The sequence below is a fragment of the Agelaius phoeniceus genome, chromosome 2 (genome assembly GCF_051311805.1).
Source record: "Agelaius phoeniceus isolate bAgePho1 chromosome 2, bAgePho1.hap1, whole genome shotgun sequence".
Classification (NCBI taxonomy): Eukaryota; Metazoa; Chordata; class Aves; order Passeriformes; family Icteridae; genus Agelaius; species Agelaius phoeniceus.
The window spans coordinates 8,973,016-9,000,276 of NC_135266.1; the positions used below are offsets into that span (position 1 = coordinate 8,973,016).

At 39.9% G+C, this 27,261-nt stretch overlaps 2 protein-coding genes across 8 annotated transcripts in view; one reads left to right on the plus strand and one right to left on the minus strand.

The window, feature by feature from the left end:
* OTC (ornithine transcarbamylase) overlaps nt 1–4,523 on the minus strand; it is a 31,993-nt gene extending 27,470 nt beyond the window's left edge. The window contains exons 1-2 of the mRNA XM_077171750.1: nt 4,323–4,523; nt 323–461 (exon numbers count right to left, since the gene is read on the minus strand). Of these exons, the coding sequence (XP_077027865.1) occupies nt 323–461; nt 4,323–4,399 (216 nt within the window). The 5' untranslated portion in view covers nt 4,400–4,523. The remainder of the gene's footprint in view (nt 1–322; nt 462–4,322) is intronic.
* A 3,136-nt stretch (nt 4,524–7,659) lies between these two features.
* Nucleotides 7,660–27,261, plus strand: part of RPGR (retinitis pigmentosa GTPase regulator) — a 39,683-nt gene continuing 20,081 nt past the window's right edge. For 2 of the 7 annotated variants that reach the window (XM_077171763.1, XM_077171770.1), the window contains exons 1-6: nt 7,665–7,743; nt 10,025–10,150; nt 16,866–16,958; nt 19,527–19,589; nt 21,113–21,271; nt 22,764–22,913. In XM_077171763.1, the coding sequence (XP_077027878.1) occupies nt 7,704–7,743; nt 10,025–10,150; nt 16,866–16,958; nt 19,527–19,589; nt 21,113–21,271; nt 22,764–22,913 (631 nt within the window). In that variant the 5' untranslated portion in view covers nt 7,665–7,703. Of the gene's footprint in view, nt 7,744–10,024; nt 10,151–12,214; nt 12,452–16,865; nt 16,959–19,526; nt 19,590–21,112; nt 21,272–22,763; nt 22,914–27,261 lie in introns of those variants that run through there. The other 5 variants (XM_077171776.1, XM_077171782.1, XM_077171772.1 and 2 more) reach the window with 5 other exon arrangements.

Consider the following 27,261-nt stretch of genomic DNA (forward strand, 5'->3'; position numbering starts at 1 on the left):
CCATGCAGGGAAGTGTCTTTGTTTCCTACGTTGAGTGCTGCATGTACACCATGTGTGGATGGATGGGGTTAGCTGACAACAGGGAGCTAGCTGCACAAACCTGTTTAACCTTTCCACTCACAAAGTCCTCTGAAGTGTTTAAAGAATATCTCTGGATACTTTGCAGGAAGGTTTTTTGATTTGCAGCACATGATTTACAGTATTTAAGAGCTCAGGAGATTTTGATTAGGACATGACAGCTGAAAGGCTTTTTCACAACACCCCTCAGAACAGTATTTATTTCAACATCTGAGGGACCTAAATGACAGTTAAATCATTTTACCTCTCCTTCATGCTTTATCCTTTGTTTCAAATCTGATGCCATCCACAGCAAATACTTCAGTTCATCAGCTGTGTAGTTCTGTAGAGTAAGGAGGTCCCGACCTTTCAGATCAACATTCATTTGAGCTGGTGTCCCATACCTGTGTCAAAAGAGCAAAAAATGTGTATTTTTTTGCCATTCAATGCTAAATTATACATGTGCTAAAGCCAGTGAGCAAGCACCTGAAATCTCTCCCACTCCCCTCACATGACCCAGCTGGATCATCCGGATAGACTTTGTTAATTAGTTTAAATAATTCCTGTCAGACAGGCACCACATGCCACTATGCACTACATCCATGGCCACTGTAACAATGTTTCAAATTGTGTTATAAAATATACTTTAGATGTAATTTCTTCTGTCTTCTGAGATGCATATGGCAACTGCATGCTGCCTGTCAAATAAAGCCATTTAGAACCTGGAAAAATGACTTATGTGTAGACCCCAAAGCTGCCCTTTCTGGGAACAGAACAGAAATGGATCTTGGTGCTGTTTCCCCTTCCTTTTTGCTTTGTGCATGAGTAGACACTTGCCACATTCCAATCCCACTCTCACAAAAGGTGGCATTTCTATAAATGTGTATGAAATCCCTTCATTACACTGGGGAAAAAGGTAAAAAAAAAGTCCAACAAAACAGCCTTACTGTACCACAGAAGAGACATTCTGGACATGTGGTGTTTATTCAGTGTATTCTGGCCTCCATCCAGATTTAGGACTTCAGAATCACATGAAATTGGATGTTGATAATCACCCACAGAAGTTACATGATCAAATTTCCTCTAGATTAAATGAGGTATCTTAAAGATGTCCAAGCCCATGTTTCACAGGCCAAAGGTTAACAGGGAAGTGTGGCAGTTCAGCCCTTTCTCTGGCTCTGTACTTACAGCCTCCTTAGCACTGCACGGCCCACACTGTGCACTTGCTAAGGTTTTGAAGGGTATGAGCTAAACATCTATTTTATTTAAAGTCAACATTTTTAGCCTGATCTAACGAAATGGAGACCAAAGCAGAGCAAAGAAGTGGACCGAGTGCAGCTAATATTTTTCTATTTCCAATTGTATTTTTGTTTTATATTTCCCTTTAGCTCACCATTGAGACTAGGCTCAGATGCAGTGCCTGCTAATTGCCAAGCCCTGAAGTCCACAGCTAGGAAAATATGCCCAGACATACCTCCCATGAGGCTTTGGACACAATCCCACACAACAGCCTGAGCCCCACAGTGCAGAGCCCTGGCTTTGGAGGGTGGGCTAAACATGGCACAAAGCATTGGCCAGCTGGACACAGCCAGGGACTCGTGGGCAGGGACTCCATGTGCAGCTGCAGGCCAGGGATGAGGGCTGTCCCTCAGGGCTCTTGTTCCATTTGGGTTTAAGCCATTTCAGAGCTTTCCAAATTCTTTATTTCTGTCCCATTCCTTTTCAGTAGGTTCTGCTTTGGTGTTCAGAGTGGCACCTTCTCAGCTTAGTGCTCTTTGTGTCCTCCTTTCTCTTCTGCCTTTCTCTGCTCTGTTTCTCTCCTAGTGTCTGACTTTACCCATGGTACCTCAGTCAAAGAGTCTTACCACATCATTTTTCCCAGTCCATGTGCTGAAACAGCCCTGGGTTAAGTCATGAAGGCTGGCAGTGAAATGTCATTGTAAAATCTTGCTCCATGTGGATTTCAGCTCTTTCAGATCTTTGCCTTAGAGGTCAGGAACATCTTTTCCCTGCTGGAAACTGGAATTTCAGACCATTGCAGTGTGTGCCAAGGATCACAGAGGGGAATTACTGAGGTTCCTGGGGTGCTGTTTCTGCTGTGCCTCCCAAGGGAGTTGTAGTTGTGCAGGTGCAGACAACAAGGTTCCAAATCCGTATGGGCTCCCAGAGCAGATGGGAAATGTTTGTCTCCTGGACATTTTCAATCACACTCACAGCTCAAAGCAGAAGGAGGAAGAAAATGGAAGCAAGTGTAGGGGCATTCATGGATCAGGTAGTTTCTACCAAACCAGGAAAAACAACCCACCAAGATAAGCTACTAAAATCCACTCTTAAATATCAAGAGTTTAAATACCAACAGTTTATAATCACGGGATTTGCTTTAATTTTCATTGTGCATATTCTAAAGGAAAATAGTTTTATAACTGGGACTTCTTTAATTACTTTAAATTTTCAGAACAGGGATTTGCTTTTTTAACTTGTTTGTGGGGAAAAAACCAAACTTCTCCTGCTTTAAAATCTATGCAATTTCTTGCTGGTTCCTACTCTCCTTTGCCTCCTTGTTTCCAGAACAGCTTTGGGGCTGCTCCTTGTTTTTCTCATTTCAGCCTGCAATTCCTTCCAGGGACTTAGAGATTATCTAATCTCAATTTGCCAAACAACAACTTCTGTTCATTGCTCTTGTTTCACCATCTGGCATGATTGAGAAGTGGACTGAGAAATATTCATCACTATTTTCTCCACTGGCAGATAGTGAAGCACTTAAATTGGTTGCTGGAGAGGATTTGGAATTACCATCCTTAAGTATTTTCAAGAGGTGCCTAAGCAAAGGCATAGCTGCTCTCATATGGTGTTTGACAGGCTGCAAGCAGAAAGTTGGACTACAGATCTGCTCCTGACCTCTTGAAGATTCTATTTTATTGCTATGACCTCCAAGAAATTTGATCCCTTCCCTGTTATCCATATGTGAAAGAGGGGCAGAAGTGGAAAAAATTAATTCCAGAGAAGGATCATGAGACAACATAGCAAAGTTAAAATGTAACGGGCAGAATTGCAAGGTCAAGCAGTTTTGGCTTCTTCCTTTCTGAGCAGGGACAGCATAACTTTGGACTCTTAGCACAGACTGACAGACATTAGGTTATCCTGCAGCATCAAACACAGTGATATTAGCTGGGAATACCCACAGGCAGTGGTCATAGCTTATGCCAATGTTATACCATAATGTTAAAAAACCCACCAAAAATAACAATGATGTGTGTGGAAGTTAGCAAATCGGATTACTTCCTTGGAAAACCAGCTTTACTACAGTTGTTTTCCAAACTTGCTTTTCCATCACCTCTATGAGCTGCAGAAATTTCCCAACTGGCTGCAGTAAAAATCCAAAATTCATAAAAAAATTAACACCCAGCCTTTGGGACCACTCTAAAATTGTTGCAAATAAATCATAGAATTTGGAAAACATTTGGTTTGCATATGATGCAATGTAAAAATTATAAACAAAAATTACTTACTGTGTATTAGGATTCCTGTGAATGTGAAATTTCTGCATATTGTTTTCTAGAACTAATCACTTGTTAACGTAACAAGTGTTAATTCTATTCTTATTGAAGCTGACCTAAAACCATGAGAAAACATGGAATTGACTTTCAGCTCTAAAATTTTAACCTGATTTTGGAGATGTGACAAACCTGAGAAGCAGCTGAGTGAAATGCTGTCATCCAGGAACTTTCCTGAAACTGGGGGGACAGACACAGCTATGTGTGTGCAGAAAGAACCCAAGGCCAGGTCTGCCTGCTTGACTTTGAATCCCCCATCACATCATGCTTTTGCTGCATGCCCCTAGGGTATATAGAGACACAAACTAATGAGGCAGAGATTCACCTTGCAGCTTCAAGGAGAGAATTCCCCACCCAAACTGGCTACAATATGTGTCTAAATGCAGATAGATTACCTTTATTCAGATAGTTATTTACTGGTTACAGTACCTGCAGCACACACTGACCTCAAGAATAAACACTCCTTCCTGACTTTGCAAATCCCAAAGAACAAATTAATGGTACTTCACAAACACTAAAAACAGATGATACTCCAGTCTCCTGAAGTCACAGAACTTGCTGCCTGGTGAGGTAAAAGGACACTAAAATTGCAGGGAAAAGCCCCCCAGAGCCTTTCTCTAAAACACTCACTCCTTCACAGGATTCTGCTGATTTTGACTCCAGGTTTCTGACCAAACATCACACATCAGAAAAAATTAAAGATAAGCTCACCAAAACTGTCGAAGCAGCTGCTTGCTGGTCCCTGCTAGTTTTGCAATAATGACGAAATTCCTCCTGTTAAACAGCATCTTCTCTTTGCATTAAGGCTTCTCTTAACCCAGAAATAAAATTATGAGAAAGGAAGGTGTAGGAAGCAGAGAGAGAACTGTGCTGCTGTGCAAATGAGGGAAAACCAAGATTCAAGGTCCTTGTTTTGGCTGTCTCAGCCAGGGCTGAGCCAGGCTGGGGCTGACCCTGAACCTTTTCTTTGGTCAAACCCTACAGATACAGAGATTTCTCCCATTGCACCACTTGCAGTTTGTGTTCTTCTGTGTGGGCTCATCATGTCATATCACACCTGTGTCAATACTTTTTCACAGCTATTTTGTGTTAAATATTTGTCCAGGAGCATGTGCTGATAGAAAAAGGCAAAAGAAGACTTGCAGGATCAGCATGAGCAGGGTGCCCCCCTAGGGATGGGACTGTGGCCATGGGGGCTTTAGCACAGCCCAGGCAGGGACTGCTGGCCCTGAGTTGAGCCCAAATGAGGGTTCTGGGTCCTTGGCTAAGGAACTGGGCAGGGCATAAAGACTTATTCATGCTTTTGGGGCCCTGAAAATAATGAAGTAGTCTGAATTAAAGAAATCTACATTTTCCTGGTTTGTTTTTTGTTGTTGTTGTTGTTTAGTTTTCTGCTTGGGTTTTTTTCTGTTTTTTGTTTGGTTTTTTTTGTTGTTGTTGTTTGTTTGGGTTTTCCCTTTGGTGTTTTTGTTTGTTTGTTTGCTCTGGTGTGTGTGTGTGTTTGTTTGTGGGTTTTTTTGTTTGTTTTGGACCAAGTTTTCAATAGTGCTGTGGCAGTGTTCAACAGTGTGGGGCCCAGAAAGTGAAATATTGCAGCCTGCCTACCTCCTTAGGCTAAACTGCTTGCTGTATAATCTGAAGTAGGTCAATTGCTAAATACTAAAGTGATTTAATTTTCTACCTTCAAATATAATTGTCAGATAAGATTTTATGCCACCTGCACTGTAGGTGGTTTTGAAATATGACCATTACTTTCTCATTTCCTCCTCCCTGTAAGGAGAGACTCACTAGGGTAAATCAAGGTGATGGCATATCTGTCAGAGAGGGTGATACCTTGAAATTACAATGCAAGGAACTTATAATTAAAACATACAGAAGAAAAGTTTGACTCCTGAGAAAGACAGACAGCTGTGAAAACATCATGCTGGGTGATAGCTCCTGGTGGGATTTGCTCATGCTGAACCAATCCTGAGATGCTTGGGAAATGCAACATTTGCCAGGGGAAATGTCAAACAGAAGTAAAATCCTAGAGAAATGAGTAGTGAGGGAATGGAAGAGAAGAAAGGGAAGAAAGAGAAGAAAGAGAAGAATGTCATGTCACAGTTTCCCTCTTGGTCATTCTCTGGCAAATGACTCCCATGACCTTCAAGCCCAACCCCTGGGACTGAGCTTGTGTCATTAATGATGCCCAGGAGAAAAGACAGCAGACAAAGCAAATGTGGTTGAGGTGCCAAGGCCCCCAGTCCCATCCTGCAGCCTCCCAGGGAGGGGACAGTGCTGATGCCTTTGCCAGACCACACCTTCTACTGGGTCTGGCTGAACTGGGCTCATTTTCCCACAGCAGCCCTCCCAGTGCTGGGCTCTGCACTGGCAGCTAGAAAGGTGCTGGTGCCACCCCAAGAGTTTTGGGTACTGCTGAGCAGCACTGCCACAGCACCAACACTGTCCCTCCAACTTCCCACCCCCATCTGTAGGTTGGGGGTGGACAAGTTCCTGGGAGGGGACACAGTTAGGACAGCTGACCCAAATTAACCAAAGGGATATTTTAAATCATGTAATGCCAGCTCAGATATAAAAGCTAAGGAAGGGAGGCAGAAGACGGAACATTTATTATTTTACAATATGTGCCTTCTGGAGCAAAGATGAGGTGCTTAAGTCGTGCTTCCTGGTAATTGTCTGGACATCACTTGCTGATGGAAAGAAGAGAAAAAATTCTTTGTTCTTTTACTTTGCTTTTGTGCATGCAACCTTTCATTTTGCTTTAGGAAACTGCCTTCTCTCAGCCTATGCTTCCTGTCTTCTCTCCTCTGTCCAGCTGAGAAGGGGTAGAGATGAAGTGTCTTGGTGGGCACCTGGTGTCCAGTGAAGGCCAATCCACCACACCCCTGTACAGAGGCTGCCTGATCCCAATTCCTACATGGAGCAATTTCATAGCAAGCTCCTGTGAATGAGTGTCACCTAAGAGGAAGGGAGCAGCCAAGATTTACAGATGCCTGCAGCTGAAAAGGAACATCAAATGCCAGAGGGTCCAAACAACTTACAAAGTTTTATTAGTAAATTATACATGTGGAATGTTAATTGGTATAAGTTAACTCTTTATCTTATAGTAGCAAGAGAAATAAAAGACTATTTTTTTAAAAAAAGTGGGAAGAGAGAAAAGGAGATCGTTGGTATTGATACAGGTATCATTCTGGCCAACAAGAGGTCCAGGAGCACTGCCTAGGCATTGTGGGGGTCAATTTCATAGAGAAGCTTTCCCCAGGAGCTCAGGGTGCTGTGCCCCACTGCCGGCTGCCCAGGGAGGTGCTGGAGCCACCATCCCTGCAGGTGTTTGAGGAAAGACTGGATGTGGCACTGAGTGCCAAGGTGGCGCTGGCCGTAGGTTGTACCCGGTGATCCCAGAGGTTGTTTCCAGCACAGCCCATTCTGTGATGCCATGCCCACAGTCCTGGGCCAGGCCCAGCACACCCCATCCTGCAATGCTGTGCCCACAGCCCTATGCCAGGCCCGGCACAGTCCATTCTGTGGCGATGCCACAGCCCTGTGCCAGGCCTTTCCCTGTTCCCAGCACAGCCCAGCCCTGTGCCAGGCCTTTCCCTGTTCCCAGCACAGCCCAGCCCTGTGTCAGGCCTTTCCCTGTTCCCAGCACAGCCCATTCTGTGGCAATGCCGTACCCACAGCCCTGTGTCAGGCCTTTCCCTGTTCCCAGCACAGCCCAGCCCTGTGTCAGGCCTTTCCCTGTTCCCAGCACAGCCCATTCTGTGGCAATGCCGTACCCACAGCCCTGTGTCAGGCCTTTCCCTGTTCCCAGCACAGCCCATCCTGCGCTGATGCTGTACCCACAGCCCTGTGCCAGGCCTTTCCCTGTTCCCAGCCCATCCTGCGCTGATGCTGTACCCACAGCCCTGTGCCAGGCCTTTCCCTGTTCCCAGCCCATCCTGCGCTGATGCTGTACCCACAGCCCTGTGCCAGGCCTTTCCCCCCGCCCGCCCTCAGGGACCGGCCGGGCCCGGTGCCGCCCCCCGCCGACCGCCAGGCGGCGCTGCCCCCGGCCCGGCGCCCCCGGCCCGGCGGGGCTTCCTCCCGGCCGCCATGGCCGCGCCCGCCGCGGGGACCGAGCTGCCCGTGCCCGGTGAGTGCGGCCGCTCCTGGAGACAGCCGGGGGGACAGTGCGCCTGCCTGTGCCGGCCCCTGCCCGCCTCACCCCGCAGGGCTCCCCCGGCTCCGGGCCCCGCGCCGGGCCGGTGCCTCGCGGTGTCTGGGGAGAAACGCGTCCGCCGCCGCCGGAGCTCGGACGGGGCAGCCCCGTCAGCGGCGGGGCCGGGGTGCAGCGCCGGGCACTCGTGGGGGCGCGGGTAATTCGGAGCATTAGTGGTTGGTTTGTGTCGCGGTTTGGCCCAGGGTAATGTTCAAACGTTGGCTCGTTGCTGGGATAACAAACGCCTCGTGTACGTCCTGTGGGATTTAATTTACCGAGTTGGTGGGTTCAGTTTCCAAACTGGTGGCAGCGCTGAAGCACAGAATGGGCCAGGCTGGAAGGGACCGCCGCGGGTTGTCAGGTCCCAGCTCCCTGCTCAAGCAGGGTCATCCCACGGCACATGGCACAGGATTGTGTCCAGACGTGTCTGGGGTGTCCCTTGAGGGAGAATCCGTACCACGCACAGTCACTGCCCAGGAAATAATTTCTCCCTCTTGTTCAGGTGGAACTTCCCGAGCATCAGTTTCTGCCCATTGCCTCTTGCCCTATTGTCAGCACCACCGAGCAGAGCCTGGCTGCATCTTCTTGGCAGCCCTTGGGTTCAGATATTTATACACATTAGCGAGGTTCCCTGTAAGCCATCTCTTCTCGAGGCTGAACAGGCCCAAATGCCTCAGCCTTTCCTCATTAGAGAGATGCTCCAGTCCCCCAAACATCCTCGTTGCCCCTCCCAGACCCACTTTGTGAGCTCCGTGTCTCACTTGTACTGAGGAGCCCAGAACAGGGCACAGTAGTTGTGTCCAGTTGTTAAATGTTGTGGCTTAGTCAAATGAATGAGATACAAAAGGCATTGGAAAATGTATCAGCTTTTTGTATACATTGAATAAAGAACATAAAATGTTTTCATGTTAACCCTTCTGAAGGGAAAGGAACCGAACCAGAGAGCTCTCTACCTGTTGGAGAGATTGCTAAGAAAGTTCAGAAGTGCATGGCTGTCCAGCTGGAGATGAAAACTTCAGACTTTTCAGATGCTGTTTAGCTTGTCTGTAGTTGTAGGTAAAATAATGAAAAAAATTCAACTCCTTCTTTAAAAAAGCTTGAGTTTATCTGCACAAAGCTTGTTGAGCAAGTGAAAGTGAAAACCACATCTAGTGAGGTAATAAGTGCAATTTATACATGTCTGCCCCGTCTGATACATGAAATAACATCTTTGGAAATAGGGGAAGCTTTTGCATTAAATAATTATTTTAAGTGCAAATCAAATATACAGTTTAAGAAAGAACTTTTAGGTTTTGGAGCTAGGCTGCATATTGATGATGAGATTGTTTTCATTGAAAGTTAATGCACTAAGTTGTCTCAATGTAATTTTCAGAAACAGTCTACTGTTATTGTGTGTATTTCCTAACATGTGTCACATGTAACAAAGTTTACAAGGAAAAGGTTTGATTTATTCTTGGCTTTGTTTTTAAAAACATCTATGTTTTATAGTACAGGCTTCGACATTTTAAAATAGGAAATCTAATTGAGCTTTTAGATCTGAGCTGGCATTGTCTGCAAGGATTTTGACAAATTATTTAACTTGTAAGTTCATGTATTTTTCTGTAGAATTGGTACTTTCTGTCAAACCACATGCCTAACCAAAAGCTGAACAATAGTTCAGCTATTAGTTAACATTCTGCTATTCAGCTAAATAGTTAACATTCTGTGTTTTGGCAACTATGTTGCTAACACATTTGAAAGTGTGAAGAATTGAGAAACCAGGCAGACTACAAAGCCTGAAGAGCTGCTTGGACTTTATTTTGGGGTGGTTTTGTTTGGATTTTTTTAGATCATGGTCTTAGCACTGAATCACAGAATGGTTGAGCTTGGAAGAAGTCTCTGGAGACCATCTGGTCCAACCCCCTTGCTAAAGCAGGGTCACCCAGAGGAGGTTGCACAGGATCACCTCCAGGCAGGTTTTGAATATCTCCAGAGATGGAGACTCCACAGCTTCTCTGGGCAGCCTGTTCCAGTGCTCTGCCACTCACACAGGAAAGTTCTTCCTCCTGTTTGGGTGAAATAAGAGTTTTGCCAACCCATGTTTTGAAGGCTGAGAAAAGGAAGAAGAGAAAGATAAGAAAATAAAATGTGCCACTGAATTGATAAAACATATCTACTTCAAAATATGTGAGGCAAACTTTGCTTTCACCAAAACTGACATCTTTTTTTGTTTCAGAGTCAGGTGCTGTTTTCACATTTGGGAAAAGCAAATTTGCAGAAGATATTCCTAGCAAGTTCTGGTTCAAAAATGACAAGCCTGTACTTATATCATGTGGAGATGAACATACAGCTATTATTACAGGTCAGTATTGGAAATGGAGGATATAGAATCAGAATTGTTTAGGTTGGAAGAGACCTTTAAGATTATCAAGTCCAACCATTAACCCAGCACTGCCAAGTTCACCACCAAACCATGTCCCCATGTGCCACATTTATTCATCTTTTAAACACCTCCAGGGATGGTGACTCAGCCACTTCCCTGGGCATCCTGTTCCATGGAGAAATTTTTCCCAATCTCTGGTCTAAACCTTCCCTGGCACACTTGAGGCCATTTCCTCTCCTCCTCTTGCTTGTTACCTGGGAGAAGAGGCCAAACCCCACCTGGCTACAGCATCCTTTCAGGCAGTTGGAGGGTGATAAGGTCTTCTCTGAGCCCCCTTTTCTCCCACAGCTTCCCTGACAGGATTTGTGCTCCAGACCCTTCTGTGGACACATTGCAGCCCCTCAATGTCTTTCTTGTAGTGAAGCTGACCTATATGATAAAGTGATATATTTAGACACCTTTGAAAGTTAGGAATCCTACTTGAGGTTGGTGGGAGGAGAGAGGACTGCTTTGTGGGAACTGTTGGATGCCTTTGGAGCTAGTGTGAGGTCACTCAGGGTTTTCACAGGACATGTCCAAGAACTTTTTGGAGGAAGTTGGTAACAACTGAGTGTATGACTGGATTTAAACTAAGCATAACTTAGTTCAGGCTGAATGTTTCTGGTGAATCTGACAACGTTTACTATGTTACATGTATTGTATCATGGAAGTAACAGTAACTGCTGAACACCACAAGTTCACTAGAAATCTCCTTGAAACAACAATTGTATCTCTCAAATTAAGCTTGGAATTACTATTAACTGTCAGATGAAAATAGCCCTTGAAAGAGCAACTCAATAAAGGATTTCAGAAAATCCTACAAAAATCAGAAGTAAATGGAAAAAGCATTCAAAGGAACTCTGGTGTAATAGAGGGAGCATCATTAATGGTTTTTTTCTTTTCTTTGAAATGATGGAAACAATTCTCATTAAAGAATTTGTTCATTTTATTTTACATGGAAGGAACTACTCTTCTGTGGATGAGCATGTGTGATGGTTGTTTTGACAATGAACTGCTGACAGATAAGACTTTGTTGTTGAAAAAAATATATGTGTATTTTCAGGACTTTTTAAATTGGAATGTAGTTATTGCTCATCAATATCCAATTGGTTGTTGTGTATTAGATAATTTCCTGAGGGTTTCTTGCAATGTTCACAAGCAGCATTGAAGATGCTGAATTTTTAGAAAGAACTATTTCAGGCAAGATAAAAAAGACTATAGATTTCATGGGCTGCAGAACACCCTGAGGTGAAATTACATGATGAATTTTTCAAGCCTAAATTCATGGCAGATGAATTATACATTAATAGTTTATTTTGAGCAAAGCTTGGCACTTCTGCTTGGATTGAACCAATACTATTAAATTACCTGTTGCATTGAATTAATCTGGATGTAACCTGGGGCACTGTGGCATTTTCCTTTTGCATTTCCTTTTTACATATACTTTTATATGTCCACACCCAGTTTGAAATAACACAGGTATAGTTCTATGTTTAAACCAGTAAATTTAAATTTAAACCACTAAATTTAAATGCCTGGGCCAGCACTGTTAAACCCAGTCAGCAACAATCCCCTAATTCCCACATCACTGTAATAGTGACCACTTAGATAAAGCTTTTGAAGAAGTCATCTTGCAGAGATTTTCATGCAGCACCATTTCTGTATAATTTCTCCTTCTCTCCATTACTTTAGTATATGCAGCTTGTTTCAAAAGTGTCTCTGTAGCTTGCCCTAGCTGTTGTAGTGGGCAGGTACTCACCAGGGAGGCTTCTAGATGATCAGATCTTTATTTCCTCAAAGCTTTTGCCCTCAAGGAACTGTAGAAGCATGAGAAAAAGACATTTTTGGTAGCAAAAGGTTTTCTGGGTCATTGTAAAGTAAAGTCAAAAGTGAGAGTAAAGTGTGGATCAACAACAAGCAAAGGTAGAGAAACTGCAAGAGTCATACAAAAAAAATGAAGAAGGAAGGAAAAAGCTCTTCTTCCTCATTTGTTCTTCACACCAGTGCATGCCCATGTGCACCTCACATTTCTGCAGTTAGATGGAATTGGATGATACAGCCCTTGGGGATGACCCTGAGCTGCAGTAACACCTGGAATAAATGGTCCAGAAGCTCATGCTGATAATGAGTTTACTGAGAAGGGTGCAGACCTTGTGGGAAATGAGGAGCTTCTTCAGCTGAACCTGACCTGGAAGAGATAAAAGGCAAACATCACCAAGGAAGGAAAAGTATCCCAAGCAGGTGTGTGTTAATGCATGCTTCATTTTACCTTCAGTCTTTAGTTGCAGGTCACAAAATTTCCCCCCTCCTTTTTTTTCCCACACCTTGAAAGGGAGTGGGAGGTAAATTTGTAGGGGACAGTAGGAATATGAGGTAGATTAAAATTGAGAAGTGTACCAATTTTACAGTTAACATGGCTCAACAATCCTAAATGAAACAATCACCCAAACTGATACAAATCATTCCTTAATGCTGGACTTGGGCAGGATGCAACTAGCATCAAATCTTGACTGAATGAAGAAAATGTACAAGAACTGATATTTAGCATTCAAACAAAATATTCAGAACCTTTCAAATACCTTCATCTAATCCAGCATCAATATTCCCATATGACTTTTATAAAGACAAGTGTAAAATAAATATAAAACACTCCATCCTTTGCATTTCTAGGTCAGGAGTTAAGAGTCCAAAATTTTATTTACATGCTGTAGCTGCATGTTGGAATTGAAGGCACCAGTGATAGTTACTTGCTGACTTTGAGTTGGCTTGCTGAGCTAGTTGAACTGTTTTCTTCTTCAGGAAGGAAGTTTAGGATTGAAATTTATGTTTCTTTATTCTTTTGCATATCTTTGGCATAAGCTTGATTAAAATGTCCAAGCAGGAATTTTTTAAACAGTGGTCTTCTTTAGTTCTTTGATGCAGTCGTGAGCAATATATATTCCACCATCACTTGTAACATGTTTCATAATGGTTCTTGCCTCAATTCTGTATTTTTTGGCCCAAGCATACTGATAGTCCATTCCCTGCATCTTCTATAACTGCAGGCTTTGGAAAGCAATTAATTCATCCTCATGGGAGCTGGTGTGAAGTATGAATATGCATATTTTAAGAATCTTCTTCCAATGCCTGTGTATTAAATTTTGTTTCCTACAAAACCCTCAAACTTAACAGCTGTCTTATTGTTTATTTGCCTTGATTAGAGTATCCTAGGCAGCTTAACCACATTTGATCAGAGACTGATCCTGTTCACAAGGGGGAAAGTGCTGATGAATGAAGATGCCTTTTCTGAACTCAGTGCCCTGGAGAGAATTGAAGTCCCCAACAAAAGAAGGCAGAAAGAAAGAAAGAAAGAAGTATCAGTTGTAAAACTGGAAGGGAAAGGTGCATATGGAACCACAAGATAGTATACATAATTTCAGGTTTTGTAAGGCATTAAGCATTCAACAGAGATCTTTGAAACCCTCCAGGTGTTTTGTCACAAGTTTTCTTCTATTCTTTCTGATTACCAGTAGGTCATCAGAACATGGCACAATATCTTTTGCATCAACTGCAAGGGAAGCATGAGAAAGATCAGTACACATATGTGTTGATGTGTATGAGCAAACAATGTTCTGTGCTGGTTTTGCTTGTTTGATGCCAAATGTCCTAAGCATGACTGTGATTGTTGCTCAATAAAATTTCTGAAAATATCATGACTTGTCTAACAAAACTGATGCCAGTCTTATTTTCCTGGGATTTATTTGACTTCTATATGAGTTTTAAATCAACTGTTAACATAGTTTATTCACTAAATAGCTCAAATAAAAATAATTTAAAAAATAATTGTGGTGACTTGGCATTTGCTACTCTGTACAAAATACTACCTTTTATGTTTTATTCAGATACAGTTTCTCAGAAGGATCTTGCAGTAAATATTCAAGGCCTGTACATTGCCTCCCCATCTTATTTCTCTCCCACACCCATATAATTTAAAAAGAAGGGAGGGGAATATGTAAAACATACCTTTAAACATAGGTGATTAGAGTACTTGGCTGCCTGCTATGACAAAGCATTTGGGATTTCAGCTGATATTTCCCAGCAGCCCAATGATTGCCTTTAAAAGCACTTCATGAACCAGAAGTGCACATGACTGATGGGGCTGCCAGGAATCACAATTGTGATAGCAGCTGTTCATGAGAAATGAGGGGGGAGACAATCTCTTACTGAAGTGTCCCACAAAATCTCTGTTGCTACACATGCAAGTGTCTTGTGGCTTCCCTGGTCACCCTGAATTGCTGTTGGTGCAACATCTGCTGGTGTACCTGCCAGGGAACACATGCTTGGGAGAAATACTTCAGTTTTGCATCAGGATAAAGGTGGACACTGCTGTTGGAAGTTGGTTTTCATCACCAAAACAGTCTGAGTAGGCCTTTTCATTGTATCCTGTTGTTTCCCTCCTGCCCAGAGTCATAGTCTTACTCTGTCTTGTACCAGCCATTCCACCTGGCAGGTGGCCACACTCTGGATGATGGCACCAAAGTGGAAGTGAAAAATCCAAGAGTAATCTGAATTTATGAAATTTTGAAATTTGATCCTTGCCTATTTGTCTGCTGTTGGATTCAGTGCATCTGTGTGATGGCTGGGATATCTCAGTATGCATTTATGAAAATTATGCCTTTTGCATGCAAAATTATATTAGATTTCTTGGCCAGCTTAGATTGAATCATGTCTCTTGTGAAACATGATTTGCTGTACAGACTGAGAAACATTGCTTCATTACAGGCATTTGTTTAGGTTCCTCTGTAGTGCATATTAATTCTCATTCTCTTTCTAAATTAACTGCTTCTCAGGTTTCTTATTTTCTGTTATACTCCTAGGAAACCTGAAATTACAAAAGGCTGTCACTCAGTTGTAAAAGAATGTGGAAAATTCCTCTCATCTATTAAGCTCCTTGACTTACAAAGCAATGCCTGAGAATTTAAAGACTGATATAAAACCCAGCAGATTATAGGATGAAAAGCATGACCTTGTTTGAATTTTGCATGGATAAAAGAGAATGTGCTTAAATTGAATTAGGGCAGCTTGGCATCATACTCCCACAAAAGTACTGCTGTCTTAGGAAAGCAGTTGGAAAGTGTAAAGCAAGGATACAAGGAAGCCATACCAATATAGGATAGATGTCATTTGCTGATAAAAACCCTTTAAGGTGGGTTTGCTGTCAGGGACAGCTCTGCATGTGTTTGACATGATTGCATTATCAAAATTAGGATGGAGATATAAATGCTGTTAGTAGAACACCGTGAGCATGAATTTGACCTCTGTCTTTCTTCCCTTCCAGCTTTCTTGGAAAGACATAATATTGACACATAGTCCCACGTGCCAAGAATTGTAAAATCTAACAATCAGGATTTTAGATACTAGTTACAGTTAAGCACTGGTGTGGGTTTTTTTCTTTTTAACTATGTGGTTATATTTAAGAAAATGAATGGATATTTTTATTAGAATAAGATTTTTGGTAATGTTTAAAGCATTGCAATATCGTATTTCAAAGTCTCTGTAAATCACAATCAGAACCTTCACTGGGAACAACCATATTATTTTGGCATTATTATATGGAATTGCAATTATGGATTGTGGTTGTGGTAATTGTAGATGATGAGGGTGAGGAGCTCTATGACCAAATTTCTGTCTAGGATGACAACGTTAAGATGGAATCTAATACACAAAGCTCTGCAGACCTTCAGAAGTAAAAAATGTCCTTTTATTTGTTGTAAAAGGGTGGGAGTTTGGGGAGAGGATGTTGTTTTGTTGTGGGGGTTTTTTTTTTTGATAAATCAGTTTCTATTGTTTTGCAAAGATTTCTGTTGGAACAAGGGTTTTATTTTCCAGTGGAAACTTTACAGCTTTACAAGGTGTGATAATTTAAAAAATGAAATTAAATTAGTTCATTTTAAGATATTGTCAGTAGTCAGTTTTGGCTAATTTTCATCCTGGATGACAAAATTCTCATCTGTTCATATACCATCCTCAGATAAAGCACTGGTTTTTCAGAATTATAACAGTTCATTTTTTGCAATGGTCAAACATGCAAGTCCAATGACACATCATAGGAATTTCTGAAAGGTGATTCTAGCATTGTCCCTGTTGAACATTTGTAACCTAATGTCTGCATTTAGGTTTACAAAACTCTCTGACTGCGTGGTGGCTTTACACATTCTGTCTTTATATGCAAAATAACAAATTAATACAGTTTGTGAAAATTTATCAGAAACTACATTTGATAGAAATGCATGTTTGTAATGCATCATGCAATCATGCATCTCAGTTAGATGTGCTTTTATTTTATAAAGGGGCTTATAGATACTGGGGTTTCTGGACTGCAGGGTCTGCCCAAAAGTACATCTTGTTTTCTGAAGAGCACTTCATCTGTGCTGTAATTAAAGATGAGGATATTTCTTCTTCTGGCTGGGGATTTCTTACTTAAACAATCCAATTACTATTTTGAACTGTAAAATCACAAGGATATTAATTATTGTTTACACTTATGTACTGAATTGCCTAAACTTAAACCTTACATTAGAAAGGAAGTAACAAGTTCAATGTGAGTGAATGACCATCTTGGCTGGAATGAGGTGTTCAAACCCTTGTATGGATTCTGTCTGTGATTTTTTTTCAGGGAAAGGTAAACTCTACATGTTCGGCAGTAACGACTGGGGCCAGTTAGGACTAGGATCAAAGAGCACTGTCAGCAAACCAACCTGTGTTAAAGGTTTGTGGGATTTTTCTTTTTATTCTTTTTTTTTTTTTTTGGGTCTTTTTGAAAGGAGACCCTTGTGAAAAGGTACTTCATAGGATGCAATTCCAAAATAACTGATTCTTGATTATTCTTCATCACATGTGCACATTAGTGCACAAGATCAGGAAGGTAGCTCTAAAGGATCCCTTATTGGTTTTCCATTACTTCAGATTCTGAGGATTACTTCAGATACATAGAATCCTGTAATTTTTGAGGGCTCTGACTTTATGTAGTGCTTGCCTATTCTCTCAAACCACATCTTCATTTTTTACTGCAGACAATTATCAGATGCTTGGTCTCTGCATGGTCTATGTGTTTGAAACCATAGTTCTAACAGCATTGTGTAACCTCTGTGTCACTATTTTCTTAGCAACTTTGTAAATGAAAAAAATCTATCAGAAACTTTTCACAAGTACTGTTACATTTTTAACAAGTATGAGAAATGCCCTAGGGGACATAAATGTTAATACATTTTTATGAGGCAGTGAAATAAATTCCTGTATCCTTTCACGTGTTTGAAAATATGTTTTCATTGCACTGTGATCTTTTTGATCTTTCCTAGCTGTTTTTATCTTGTCAAACAAAGCTGAGTCAATACTTTTCCTTATCCCTTTACTTATGTCAAGGCAGATCTATCCCATTAACACATTTCTTTTCACTATTAAATGTTTATCTTCACTCTTTCTGCCAGCGGATCGATCTGTTAGCTTATTGTTAAAAACAAATTATCCTGCTTGTTCAAACTCTGTTCTTCCTGATTTAGTTTATTCTACTGTCCTTTATTTGCTCCTGCCTCCATCTCTCTTCAGATTGAGAATGCAGCTACTATCAGGTACACATCTTCTGTCAGCCATGTGAGAGATTGATTCCTACCTTGGCTTAAATAAATTTGGTTTCAAGTTTTGGGTTTGCTGTTGAATTGCAATAGAGAATAAAAGATGAAGAGAAGATGACAGCAATTCAAACCAGACCTGGCATCCATTGAAAAAAGTCACAAGGGGGTGTCTTTTTTTCTCTTGGCAGTAGAGAGCAGGAGGAAGTCCTGGAGCTTTTCTAACTAGCCTTTGGTCATCACTTGGCTTTGGGAATGGGGTTGCAAGGACACTTTTAATTTTCTGCTTGGAGCCAAATGCTTATGTCTGCATGTTTCTGAAAAAAAAAATAATTCTGGGGTTTGGTTAGATATTAATGACATTGGTTATGAAAAATCACCAGCAATATTGTAAATATAGCTTGTTTCATAACATAAAATTGGTTAGCCTAAGTGGGAGGCAGTTTAGCGAGCACAGGCTTCTGAAGAGCTGATTAAGATCATCTCTGAAGAGTGTTGGGACATAAAGATTGTAGGAAGAAACCACCATTGGAAATGTTATGGTTCCACCCTGATGGTAGTGGTAGGTGTTGGATAGAGCAAGCAAGAACCTGAATTTGGACAAATTAAGTTTGTGTCTGTGTGACAGACCAGGGGCAGTTCATGCTTAAGTTGATAGATTTGTTTGGTGACTTGGCAGAAGGCACCTTAATCTGAGTGTTAAAGAGCTGATGAAAGCTGATCTGGAAAGGTTGAAAAAGGGTTTGTGAAAGGGATGATTGTTGTTGGCTTTGTTATGGACTAGTGCAGTGGAAAAGCAATTAAAGATTTATTATGTAAAAATAATCCTGGTTTAGAGCATTGTGTAGGGGACATGGACGAGACTGAGAGAAGATAATTTGTTGACAATGAACAGTAACTGGAGCAAGGATGGAAAATTCTGGGAGGTATTTTTCCTCTCTATTTCTGAAATGGAGTACACTTCTCATAGGAGAAGAGGAGCCTCTGTATTTTTCTCTCTTTCCCACCAAAATAACTCCTGACTCCCCTCACATCCATTCCCAGTCTTTCAAAGTGACCAGACTGCAGAGAAGTGCATGCCATGGCACTCTCATTGCTGCTAACTCAGCTGAAATGGAGACAGGATGACACATGCAGAAAATACAGGCACTAGTCCAGGTAGGGCTGCCCTTGGCAGTTGAGATCAGTGATCAGGGAGTGATCAGAGCACAGCAGAAAAGGGATGGGAGCACAACAAAGGGAGGTAGGGATGGTGAGACAAAGGAACAGGATGGTTTCAAAGATTTACAATAGTGGGAAAAGTCTAAGGGAGAAGTAACAATAGCACTGTTAATGAAAACTGAAGACAGCTTAAATCATTAATTTTATTCTGCAACTTAATATATTCTTTGGCAAAGAATATATATATGATATATTTGCCATATAAATGGCAAATTCCAGGGACTGTGGAACTGGGGTGAAGTAACCATCATCAAGTTAATTTGAGTGTTTTAAGTTTTTAAGGTCTGACCTATTTTTTTATCTTGGAGGAATACTGATTTGATGAGTCATGTGCTAGATTCAAGTGGGCAACAAATTTTGTAATAATTCTGTTCGTAAAAATGTGAAAAGAAGAAATCAGAGCTCCCTCTAGAGCATAGAACATGTTGTTGTTGAACCAGGTATCAGCTTGTTTATAACATCCCCTCCTCTTTGGTTTTAATTCTTAGCTTTAAAACCAGAAAAACCAAAATTTGCTGTTTGTGGAAGAAACCACACTTTAGTTTACACAGGTATGTAACCTCTATTTCATACATAATCAAGATGCATTTCTTCCTTTGCTTTCATGCAAATCTATGTTAGGAACCTCAGAAGTGTTGAAGAAGGAAAAAAAATTTAAAAGGGCTTCTAAAACTCAGGGGTTTGACATCCAGTTCTTAGAATTCAGAATTTTTTAGAATTTTTAAATTTATTCTGAGCAAATGCATTTATAAACTAATGTTAGATAGTAGTTTCCTAATAATAGATATATGGAAAAAATTTCTTACTGGCATTTGAGGTGTGGTTAACAATTACGAATATTTCCTTTAAGCCCTGTAAAGATATATTGTTATTTTTACATACATCTGTACTCAAATTTACCTTTGATAAATAATCTTTATTAGTGGGAAGTTATATATTTGAATAAATATAGAACTGAAAGTTTTCAAGTCTTCAAATTTTCCTGCATTTTTGGTCACACAACATAGTCTGCTATTTCAATGACAAGTTGCTTTATTAAGCTATAAATAAATAAACAAACAGTAAATGTGAACTTAAAAATAAATTTGTAGAGACACAGTATACAGAGAATTTATGAAGGTTCTTGTCATGCTTCTATAATTTATGTAATGGAATAGCCATCTCTGTGGTTGCAATCCTTTAGCTTTCAGTAATGTTGTAAAGGGGATTGTTTGATTATTTGGAGGTTTATATACATGGAGACCCTGAACACTGTAAATAAGATTGTTAGAATAAAATAGAACATATTAATAACAATTGAGTATGCAAGTTTGCAAAGGGTAAATATTAGTCACCTTTGGTGTACACTCTGGTAGATAATTTGTGGCCATTATATGTCAGTTTATTTATCACATTTATGTCTGGGTTTCTGTTATTAATAGGATGTATCTGTTTCTTCATAGATGAGCACTTTAGGTGTGAAACATACTAAAATTAAAAGTATAAATCTTAAAGTTCTCTAAAGTTGAAGATACCTGTCATCAGTGTTAAATTCAAGATTCTAGAAAAACCACCTGATTAATTAAATTGGAAGTTACTTAAATATTAAAATAAGTAAAATATTTCTAATAAAAAACTAAGTAGAAATATATTTCATTCACAGTACTCAAAACGATCAAGTTATTAATTTCTCTAATTTACATGGTAATACAGCTTCAGTTTTTCTTGTGTGTGACATCATACACCCTTTTCCTCCCACTTAATCTGAAAATATACATTGTTTGTGGAAGGAGCTGTTTCTGGTTGCCAGGGCTACTGGTAGTCATTTTCTCAGAGCTCTTGCAGAACTTCCAATCACATTTATTTTTACATCAGTCTCCAGAATAGTGGGAAATACAGCAAGGTCTTTAGGAACTTCTGCTCCAAGTGTGTGCAGGAAAACATTGCTAGCTGCAACAGAAACTGCTAATTTCAGCTGGAGGGTGTTTCAGGGCAATAGACCCTGATGTTTTTGTGATTGTTTTTTCCATTGAAAATTAAATCACTTCTTCTGGTTTCTTCTTTCTCTGTATTGCCTGTGCTTTTCTGTATGCAGAAAAAGGAAATGTCTATGCTGCTGGAGGTAACAGTGAAGGCCAGTTGGGATTAGGTGACACAGAGGAAAGGACCACATTCCATTTAATTAGCTTTTTCACCAACCAACACAAGATCAAGCAACTATCAGCTGGGTCATACACCTCAGCAGCAGTAACTGGTGAGAACAAATGCTAATAAAATCTATTTATGTGTGTCTAGCCTGGTTCCAGGAAGACATTTAATCCAGCATTCTGTCTGCATGTGTGGGTGCATTTTCTATCCTCACTGTCTTCTTTCCTTGGTAGCCACAGTCATTTTTTGATAGTCAATTTCCTATTTTAACAGTCTGGTAAGGGGTGTGTGTCTCAAAACTTCTCAGAGTTTTTGTGAAAGTTTAGTAGAAATACTTACAGAGGAGGAATGGTATGAATACCATCAAAATGGAAAAAAATCTTCAGTTTATTTCCAGGGAAAGCAGCTACAAAACATGAATCCTATGGAAAATAAGTATCTTTAATGCCACCAGTTACTGCAGCTATTGCAATCCATTGGCTCAGGCTGCGCTGCTGTGTCATTCCTTACTAATTCTGGGAGAGGCTGAGCCTCTCACCTGTTTCTCAGGTGGCAGAATTATACCAATTATACATCACAACAGGCTGAAATCCACACAGTTATAATAAGTAATAATACTTCCAGTCACTGGATGGGTGCTCCTTTACTACCCTATAATGCAATTTTTCATGTCTCGCTGTAAAGCAGTTTTTTCGGTACCTGTTTAGGGTAAGTTATTGAGGCTGTAATTTCAGAACTTGACAGAGATGCTAGCCTGCTTGTTTGGTTTTGGGGGTTTTTATGCCAATTGCTGATATTCTCCTGAGTTTTTTCGATTTTTGGGACAATTTTGAATTATTTTAACTCCTAACACTACCTCAGTAGTGCTGTAGGTGGTACTTTTTTATTCACAACTTATTTACCACCAATAAGAAATACACATAGAGAAGACTTTATAAGATTTTATCTCTTCTAGAAGAATCTACAGACTTTTCATGTTGTTCACTGCCTTTTTTTGTTTTTTTTTTCTTTTACTATTGCCATTGGTGTCTGTTTCAATAGAAGCTGGTCTTAATAAACCTGGAACATCTACTGTTGTTGTTTAAGGATGCCTAAGCATCCTTAAGCAAAATGAAGCTGGTCAATATAACCACCTGTGAGGAGAACTGAAAGATAAAGCATGAATAATTGGGATGCCTACCAAAGTCAGAGCAGAGAATAAGTTTGGAAGAATGAGAAAGGGGTGACTTACACCTAGAAATGAGAAGATGCCTTAAATTCACTGTAATATTTACATACTGATCTCTGGCAACTGAATTGTCTCACTCAGTCTCTTCCTCTTTCTGAAGGAATTTTTTTTACATAGTATTTTTTTCTGTTGGTCTTTATGGCCTAATGTTGGTTATGTGTAAGTGTTCTGAGTCACTTTTGAAAAGCTTAGGAAAAACCCTCTTATTTCCAATTCCTTTTTGCATTGAGCTAAATTATCATTTATATCCTTGAGATCATGACATTCACTAGTATCATATGGAGAGTTTCTGAAGTACTCTTCAATAAATAGATTAACTTTTTATTAATTTTTGTTTTAAATCTATTAACTATCTGTGTCTTCATTTTAGAGGATGGGCAGCTCTTTGTGTGGGGTGATAATTCAGAAGGGCAGATTGGCCTGGCCAGTGAAGCCTCTGTCAGTGTCCCCTGCAAAGTGGATATTGGAAAACCTGTTTCCTTTGTATCCTGTGGATATTATCATTCTGCCTTGATTACAGGTAAGAGAATGGGAATAGAGGTTAGTGGAGACAAGACAGTGCTTTTCAAATAGTTGTTTGAAACTTGATACCCTATAATTGTTAAAAACTGCCATGGGACAGAAAGCCTCCCATGTAGTTTTGCATCACAGAGAAAAAACTTGCAGTTCATTTTCTGCATTTGCACATTGTTGTGTGGAAGTATATGAGAAAGAATGAAATATCTTATTACAGTTTGTTTTTGTAAAGGTTATTGCATATATTGTGGATTAAAACTATGATTTCAAAAATTCAACTTTTTTTGAGGGTTTTTTGTTTTGATGATCAAATAATAAACTTTATCTTCTCTAGAAATACCAATATTGAACTGAGATGCTATGTTATGAGAAAAAATTAATCTTGTTAGAAGTAAAAGATTGTTTTCCAATTTTGTTTTTCAGTCTTAAATTTAAGTTTTGAAATCATTTAAACTGGCAGTGTGTGATATGAGGAGAAGCAATGCTGCAGTGAGCTGTTGTCTGCTCTCCAAACCAAACCACCTCCCTATTGCTTTCCAACTCTCTCTTCCCAACTCTCCATTGGTTTCCAAAGTGAAGATTCCACTCACCTTTTAATAATGCCAGTATGGATGAATTATCAGCCAGTATTGATGGCATTATGTATGAGCAGCTATGAATTCCTCTCAGCCATATAGATTTACATTATTAAACTTTACTGTTTGGTCCCCTTAGAGTAATTAAAGATTTCAAAGGATCGATAGTTTTGATTGTAAAGCTTTTAATAGGTACCCAGGAGCTATTCCATCAGATACCTTTCCCAGATTACTTGATAAATGTTACTTTTCCTCATACAATATCTTTATTGCTCTCTGAGAACATGCTGTTAACAGAATGAGAGCTTGCTACGGTGCACAAATATTAATTAGGTGTTAGGCTGGTAGCGTGCAACTTTTTATTACAAATGCTTTATTACAGTAAATGAATGAAGTGTCTGGGACTGATCAGGACCTCAGCATCTGTTAGGAAAAGTACAGCTTCCTGGACTCAGAATAAATGGGAGAAAAAAGATACTTTCTTCAAGGATGTAGTAGTAATGTGTGCATCTCTGCCTTTGAGCCAAGAGCTGAAGGTCCAGCAGTGCAGCAGGATGTCACAAAAGTTCTTATTAGTAGAAGGGTTGAGGACAAACATCTGAGAGTAAAGAGAGAACAGTGTGTGCCAAGTGCCCTAAGGAAGTGGAAACTTTTGATGGAAGGGGATAAGAAAAAAAGGCTTAGGCTTGTACCTGGCTAAGAAAAATGGAGCTTCTTAAAATATTGATAGGAAGAATGAACTGGTTATCACCTGTGAAAATGAGGAGTTTGTGAACCTATTACTACTTAAACAGGTCTGAGTATGAGATGGAAAATCCTAATTTTTAGCCTTAATATCTGCAAGTCCTGCATGAATTCAGTCTATGTCACTAAAGCTACTGACACATGCATGGCATTCTTTGTGGTGAAAGCATAAATTTTTTTATTACTTTCTTTGGGCCCCTTGCCATCAGTTTTATTTGACTGATACTTCAGTTGCCATAAAAATTTAACACTGGGCATCCAAGTACTTTTGCAGAATCAATTTTCTGTTGCATTACTGTCAGTGTGTAGCTACACAGTGTTTAAAAATTAGCTTTATGCATTTTTTCTGAGTATACCATAGTCACAGGATGTGTTACTTACCAGTTATTAGAATACTATAGAATTACCACATTTTGATTTTTAAGCATGAAATAATACACTCTCTTTAATAGTGTAACAGGCTTGCAGGATTTCAAACTTGGTAGATGCTGTCAGACTGAACTGATGAGCCTGGCACCATATGGCTCCCTTTCTTAATATGTTTATGTTTGACATAAGGTGTGTGCTGGCTGAAAAACCTGTTGGGAACACAGGCATATCTGGGTTAAAACTAAAAGGTGGCTCATGAGGACACTAGAAAACATAGTGTGGACACAGAGTGCCCTCTCCAGGGCAGGATGTTCATTAATAAGAGAGTATTGAATAAAAGAGTGGTGAAGTATGGACTCCAGCTTTTTTTTTTCCTTTTAAAATGAAGTTCTTATTTTTTTTGACATTGCTTGGTTTTAGATTCTTTTTAGTAGACTTTTAACTTTAAGGTGGTTAACTGCTATAAAGACAAGAGCAATGCCTCTTACAGTTCCAAAAAGTGATGTCACCCTTCTTCCTTCTGCTTTCTAGAAGGCCTTCTTTGCAGACAATTTAACTGCTGAACTTGTGTCACCTGTATTCTGCCATGTGCACGTGGACTCCACTGCTGCCAAAGTGGTTGTAGAATAGAAGAACAGAATAAATCCTGAATATTTTAAATAAAAAACCCACTTCTGAAATTTAGATTAGGCATATAGGCCTGTGCCTATATGCACAGGCAATGGCTAACTCAATTCTATATGCAAATTAAGAACTAGTCTGCTTAATCAGTTCATATTTGAAAGATGATTGTTTGCTCCCCTTCCCTCTCCTTTGCATTTGTCAAAGAGTTCCACTGAAAAGAAGTTCTTAATCTGTAGCTTCCAGCTCTTTCAGGATTTTTCAGTGTGTTTTCTTTCCTTTCTTTTTGCAGGCTTTGGACATTGTGTCCCAGTATCAGGGTTATGCCTCAAGCAAATCAACAGAGAAATAAACTGCTGGGAGAGTGTAGCAACAATTTTGAGCACTTAAACAGATCTTTCCTTGACTTTCCTTTGATCACACACTCAGGAGGGGACAATTTTTCAGGAAGCATTAAGCTTGGCAAGCATGTACAGCTCATTTGTCCACTGCAGGAGATGGAGAGCAGGAAAAGCTGATGTATCTCACCACTGCTTGGCTTCTACAGCAGAATTAGATGTGTGGAGACAGAAAGGAATTGAATATATTAGACCCCTCCTAGTGTTTCCCCTGCCTGAATTGTAACTGTAATTAAGGTCAAGATAGATTCTTACTGAGAAGATGTCTTTTCATAAAGAGTTTTGCAGGTTCCTTGAATCCTTTTTTTAATATATTTTGTCATTATTTTTAAGGACTGGTTTAAGAATCATTCATCCCACAAACACTTCCAAGCTCTGAATTTCAGTGTTTGAGACAGTTTTAACCAATTTGGTCTTGATAAATATTTATTTTCTTCTTCATTTATTCAAGAAATGTTAGAGTTATCCATTTCTTTTGTCCACTCATTTTTGTCCCTCATTTGCCACCAGCCAGATCTCTTATCTATGCACTCAAATGCACATTTTCCTTTGAGGGACATTTTCCATTCATTTGTCCATTTTCTTGATGTGCTCCCGTGATTTTAAGTTTAGTGATACAGAAAATCACATTAGGGAAAGTTCAACATGTGAGAGTGTGACTCATATGAGAGGAACAAATTAAATAACCAGGTTTTGTTGTGAACAGAGTGTCCTTAAAATTCAGGTGTACTCCACACAGTACATCATGTCCTCAGCATGCAGATGCACTCAAAATTTATCTGGGTTTGACTGGGTTCTGTTCATGCTTGATTGCTATTTTTCATAGTTTTTAGATCATTATTTGCCTAAAAGGGATGTGTAATGTATTCAAAAATTGCTTTGGTAAATGGTTTTATCTTTGTTAGCTGGATTATTAAGTGGAAAAAATGTAATAAACTTGATGAGTTTGGGAGGCTTGGCCATTTGAATCTCTAATCCTCTTAATTAGATAATGATTGGATTAATTTTTTCAGTGCAATAGTGTTTAAAAAGAACTGCTGGTCTCTTCAAAGAGAACTGCATAAGTAGTTATCTCCCAAGTGATTTTGGGGTTTTTTTAAACTTGTTTTTAGAAATATATGGCTGATCTAAGAGTACTGAAAAAATACTTACCTTCCAAAAAATACAGGGTTCTTTTTGTAGCTTTTTTTTTTTTCTTTCCACTTAGGATGCTTAAAATCTCTTTTTTGTCAGCAGAATGTTTTGGTTACTGAAAACCTCACATTGCAGTTGATTTTTATCTTTTTAATTGGGCTACTGTCTAAGAACAGAAAATTGATGCTGGTGCAAATAAGAGCAAAGTATGTTTGCACATAGATATCAGAATAAAATCAAAATTAAGGCAGGAAATCAAACTGAACAGAGAAGCCTAAACACGGTCCTTAGGTGTAAAATTTACTTTACTAATGTACTTTTTTGCAGCTGAGGTAATTTGCTGGTTCTTAAGAAGCAGAAAAAGATTGAAATGACTGCAAAAAAAATCTTAGAAAATAGGTAGAAGAATGTAAGAGAGCCTTGAGAAGATGAGGCTGAGGGGGAATCTCATCCCTGTCTGTCAGGGAGGATCAGGGGATGGAGCAGGCTGTGCTCTGTGGTACCCAGTAAT